We start from the raw sequence: 2500 nt of genomic DNA, 5'->3' as shown, positions 1-2500 counted from the left end.
TGCCACCCTCCTTAGAATCAGAGAATCCTACAAACATAGTCTTATTCAACGTCACCCCGAAAATGGAGAGCGGCTGCCCAAATGGCACGATAAAAATGGACGTAGAAGGAGAGAAAATAGGGAGAAGCCGTTCCTCCTTTCCCTCTCTCACACATAGCGCGTGTGTATGTGTTGCATATGAGTGAGTGTGTGAGTGTGTGTGTGTGTGTGTGTGTGTGTGTGTGTGTGTGTGTGTGCATTTGTCCGTGTGTGTGTGTGTGTGTGTGTGCGCGCGCGCGTGTGTGTGATCCTGTAAGCGTAGGTCTGCACAGCTAGGAATTATGAAAGATGACAATGTGTCAAAGCTTGCACAAGCCTACACTGACAGTTTTAACAAGCTAAACTCGCTATGTTTGTGGACAGACATAATTTTCCAAGTAACTGGTTTTTCTGATGCTGGATAAATACAGGAAGGAGTTTCTTATCTCTGTGTAACAGGGTGAAACAGAAATCCTTGCCAAGCTCTGTATATGAGAGAGAGAGAGAGAGAGAGAGAGAGAGAGGAGAGGTGTAGAGGTGTTTCACACAGGTTTCTATGTGAATACTGCTCGCAAAATATTATTCATGTGAGACCTGTTGAGTTGCGTCACATCAATCTGACCAGTTTAGACTTTTGTCGCTGCTGTTGTTGTTTTCAAACTGAGATATCAAATTTTCCTTTTGAGAACCAGAAGTTGGTATATTGTTCTGTTGTCCAGAAAGGAAGAAGGCCTATGTCAACCTGGATGAAATATTACAGATTTTTAAAGAAAACATTGCCTGGATCATCAGAAGCGAATTGTTAAATGATACTTATATATCCACATTAACTACATGCACTTAAAGTGTAAATGTAATGCGTTCAAAGAGGTTTGTAGTTATTTAAAAGTTATGGATAAACAAGGGAGATCATTAAAATATTAATGACATAGAACTCCGAAGGCAAGCTTCAGCAATGAGGCCATGGCATTTATATTCATTTTTGTTTAAGAATTCAGATTCCGAACAGAGAATCAGACAAGGTGGTAGATTTTGGACAATTTGAGAAACCTAATTTGATACTTTAGTTGATTTTCTATTGATAACAAGCTGCGGATTGATGTGAAATTCTCGGTAAAAAGATGGCTGGAGCAGTGAGTGAACTGTTGATAATAGTTTTACCTGATCACTTAACGATGACTTCGTAGTTTGTTTGTTTTTCCCCCCTTTTTTTAAATAAAAAAATATATATTTAGGATTCAGAGCTAATTTGTACGATTCCGTTTTAACCCCTCGCATCCCAGTTCCTTGTTTCTTAACCCCTTGCTTACCACTACCCTGCCCCACAATCCAACCATCGATGAACAAAGATCGTTGGCCAAATCCGAAGTTTTGCCTGCTGCAGTGAAAAGACCTTCCACTCGTCACACCGGCATAGGAAGTTTGTATTTTCATCCAACAGACAGGTTTTTAAAAGTAGAATGCATATTTGATTAACTGACGTGACATCCGAGGAGAGATTGCGAAACTAAAATGATCGAATCGACGTTCGTTATTACTGCCTCAAAGCCTGACCAGCAAACTGGGGTTATGCATTACAATAAATGAATGATGCAACGCAGTACCGTATGCATATCCCACAAATAAGGAAAAAGGAGACACATATTGAAGGGGACGTAAAAAAAAAAAAAAAAAGGCCATGAGGCTTAGGCAGACAATCTGCAGGTCCCCACACTACTACTACTACTACTACCACTTGCGTAGATCAGGCATCTGCTTAATTTTTTTAAAGCAGATGCGGCGTGTTGTATAAAATTATGGATCAGTCCACATGCGTTGACACCTTTAAAAAAAATAAATTATTTTATTTAAAAAAATTTTTTCTCAAGGCCTGACTAAGCGCGTTGGGTTTCGCTGCTGGTCAGGCATCTGCTTGGCAGATGTGGTGTAGCGTATATGGATTTGACCGAACGCAGTGACGCCTCCTTGAGCTACTGATACTGATACTGACACCTTGAAATTGAAACAGTCAGGCAGTATGCTGGTTGTAACGACTGGAGGCTGGAAGGCTAAATGGAGGATGTGGGGTTGAAATTCCCGTCAACAGACCTGAGTCAGTGGAGACGGAGGAATGGAAGGCCATCTTAGCCTTGGTGGTGGCCGAGGTGATCTTGTTTCTGAGAACAGCCCGGAGTTCGCTTCTGCGTCCTCCTGAGAGATTCTCGCTCATGTCTGTATCACACGAACAGAACAGAAAGGCCACAAACCTTTGACTGTGGTTCAATCATAACATCCATATTATCATTTATTCATCCCCGGCTACAGTCTAACAGTTACTGAAATTCGTAAAATTCCTATCTTCTCTCGACATGATAGTTAGTGGGAGTATTACACTTCTGATATTCTGTCCTGTGACATGAGCATGGAAAGTGGGGTGTGGGGGCAGGGGGTTCGCATCAGTGTTTGTCTCTCTCTCACATGCATACCTGTGCACAAATAAACA

General features: G+C 41.6%; 1 protein-coding gene across 3 annotated transcripts in view; it reads right to left on the bottom strand.

Annotated features, from left to right (window-relative positions):
• The window catches only part of LOC143299566 (uncharacterized), a 142855-nt gene that overhangs the window by 3823 nt on the left and 136532 nt on the right, over nt 1-2500 (bottom strand). For 2 of the 3 annotated variants that reach the window (XM_076612882.1, XM_076612887.1), the window contains one exon: nt 2107-2229. The exons of the other annotated variant lie outside the window; for it this stretch is intronic. In XM_076612882.1, coding sequence (XP_076468997.1) covers nt 2107-2229 — 123 coding nt within the window. The remainder of the gene's footprint in view (nt 1-2106; nt 2230-2500) is intronic. 3 annotated transcript variants of the gene reach the window in all.

The sequence above is a fragment of the Babylonia areolata genome, chromosome 2 (assembly GCF_041734735.1).
Source record: "Babylonia areolata isolate BAREFJ2019XMU chromosome 2, ASM4173473v1, whole genome shotgun sequence".
NCBI classification, from domain to species: domain Eukaryota; kingdom Metazoa; phylum Mollusca; class Gastropoda; order Neogastropoda; family Buccinidae; genus Babylonia; species Babylonia areolata.
The sequence above is the reverse complement of the archived record's forward strand: the minus strand, read 5'-3'. Positions and strand labels throughout refer to the sequence as shown.